Source organism: Phytophthora parasitica, assembly GCF_000247585.1.
Source record: "Phytophthora parasitica INRA-310 unplaced genomic scaffold supercont2.9, whole genome shotgun sequence".
Classification (NCBI taxonomy): Eukaryota; Oomycota; class Peronosporomycetes; order Peronosporales; family Peronosporaceae; genus Phytophthora; species Phytophthora nicotianae.
In genome coordinates, this window is record NW_008648995.1 from 608806 (window position 1) to 611305 (window position 2500).

Below are 2500 nucleotides of genomic sequence, written 5' to 3' on the forward strand. Positions count from 1 at the left end.
AACGAGGGCATCCAAATGGTGCGCAACGGCACAGTGCGCTATCGCGTCGTGCTCGAGAATTGAGTAGCTGTTACTGGATAGAAAACCTCGCAGCAAGCAATACGCTGCACAATGTATAACAACATTTGAAACGAGAATAGTATTCCTTCTTCGCAACTGAGTACACTTTTTGTTGGACAATTTCGAGGAGTTCGCGTTACTTGCGATGATTAGAAAAAGTTGAGTGCAATTGTGGCACTTACGAACACACGTTTTATTGTTGTGTACTTAAGTATCTAGTTATTGATTGGTGGCAGTGATAACTACGAGATTGTAGAAGCTGTCGGATCTACTGGTCGTTTTGATTTATCGAGAGCACCAAAAGAATCGGCAGCATTGATGATCTGCTAAGAAATTCCTGGACTCGAATGCGGTCCTTTAAAATTGGTGACTGTTCGGACTTATCGACGCTTTACCAACCAAGTCTTGAAAAAGTTTTCCCAGTATTTATCGTAAAAACTGAGGTACTCGCCCATTATACTCCCGTTGCTCACGTCGTCCCGTTTCCTTAGCATTTGTGCAACGTAATTGGGCACCCAGGCGGCTTCGCTCCACTTCTTGAACTGCAGTGTCCGCAAGCTGGTAATAGTATCTTCTGTGACCGTAGCGACTTTCTCAGCAGCATAAAGCTTGCGTGCAAGATCCATACCATCACCGAAGCGCTCCTCTAACATTGAGACAACGGCGAACTCATCTGGGGATCTTTCGTACTTGTTGAGCTTGTTGACGTAAGACACCCAGGTATTCAGATGTGGATTTTTAAACAATTCATCACCTATTCGAAGGCCGAGATAGTTAAATGCCTGGTCTGCAGTTATTTTCTCAACTCTCCAAAAATCAAGAGCAACATCGGTACCGTAGCGTTTCTTCATCGCCGAAAACATTGACATATACGGGTTTTCCTTGTCCAGCCGCTTTGCGAAAAATATCCACGTGTCTAAAGCTGGATTATTCAAGACATTTTCTCTATCCAGTCGCAGGAGTATGAAAACGTCATCTAACGTCTTTCCATCGTTCACCCAGCTCTTGATCTGTGCAAACTCCACACGATTAGCCGTGTGCTTGTCAAGATAATTGCCACGCCTTTTTGCTACAGTTACCATGCGAGCTAATCCATCTTCACCATAACGCGTCGTCAGCTTCACTGCCAGCCATTTGTACGGGTCCACCGTGTCAAGTCTACTTACGTAGGAGACCCATGTTCCTATCGATGGGTTCATAAAAACATTGTCCACTTCGTCGTCCAGCTTTAGAAGACCGTAGATGTCGTCCGCCGTTTTCCTCTGAACGATCCATTTGTTGAACTGAATGTTTTCAAACTGTTCTGCAATGATTTTCGTCGTTGAGTCTTGACGTGCTTGAGCTAAAAGCTTGGCCAGAGATTCATCACCATAGTGAGCTACCAGTGTTCTAAACATGGTCTCTTGACCCAGTTCAGGTTTCTTCTTGTAGATGTTGCTTACAGAGCTGGCCCACGCTTGGTACGGTGCGCTCTCAAAAAGCTTCCCCTCCACCGCTCCAACATTGAGGCTCTGGAAAAGATTTTCTATGGTTTCCTGTTTGTCGGACTTCGATGTTGTTGCAAGCTTTGTTAGCGTCTGCCCACTCGACTTGATGAGGTTTTTAATCATCGCTGGAAGCTTAATACCGTTCGTTCGGTCTTCGAAGGCGACGTGATCTCCATCGAAAGTTGCTCGCGTGTGCTTCCTCAAGTACCGATGAATTGGAACAAACGCGCTGCTCGAAGCTTGAGAACTGGGAATACTCACACTGGATGCAGGATCAGCCCGTGTAAGCAGAGCACAAACTGTCAGCAGTATTAGCATGGTCCAAGTCAAACGCATCGTTAGAACCTAAGAAGCAAAATGGCATACCTGGACCATCACATGATATTCTAGTACTTCAAGTACTAAAAATGTATTAGTAAAGTCCATGGACTAATCAGCGCTGCTCAAATCCTTTCAGAATCAGCACCTCGAGATTGAATACAGTACCTTTTGTGAATCCCAATAATTCCATAATTCCCAAGGTACTGCGCGATCACCAATTTGTCGTAATTTCATTTTAATAGAGTTGGCCTCAGGAAGGAAGAAGACATGCTCGCGCTGATTTTGTGGATTGAAATTCACCCAACTTCGAGAAATGCATTGGGGTAGCCGACAAGACCATAGCCCGGAAGGAGCAGTCCTCCAAGAGCGATAATTTACGGAAGATAGCCACAGTGCTGAACAAAACAAAAAAAAAAAAACCGGCAAAGGACAAGCCTTGTAAAATTACCGGCGTGAAGTAACTAGACTGGCCCTTGCTTGTTCGATAAATTTAGTTTTAATCATGAATATGGGACTTGATCCAACACTACGAGCCCAAATCCCCTAGTTCGTTTCTCAGTGGTGTCAATTACTCTGAAAGCCACCGTGAAGTTTTGTTTAACGTTACTTCACGGTGGTATTCTAACAAAAAA

The 2500-nt window shown here is 44.5% G+C and overlaps 1 protein-coding gene across 1 annotated transcript; it reads right to left on the reverse strand.

The window, feature by feature from the left end:
* Positions 1 to 221: 221 nt before the first annotated feature.
* On the reverse strand, positions 222 to 1865 carry PPTG_06285 (hypothetical protein; the record flags this gene model as incomplete). Its single annotated transcript, XM_008900187.1, has 1 exon — positions 222 to 1865. One exon carries the CDS (start codon positions 1863 to 1865, stop codon positions 441 to 443), a length of 1425 nt encoding a protein of 474 aa, XP_008898435.1. The 3' UTR covers positions 222 to 440.
* Between the last annotated feature and the right edge of the window lie 635 nt (positions 1866 to 2500).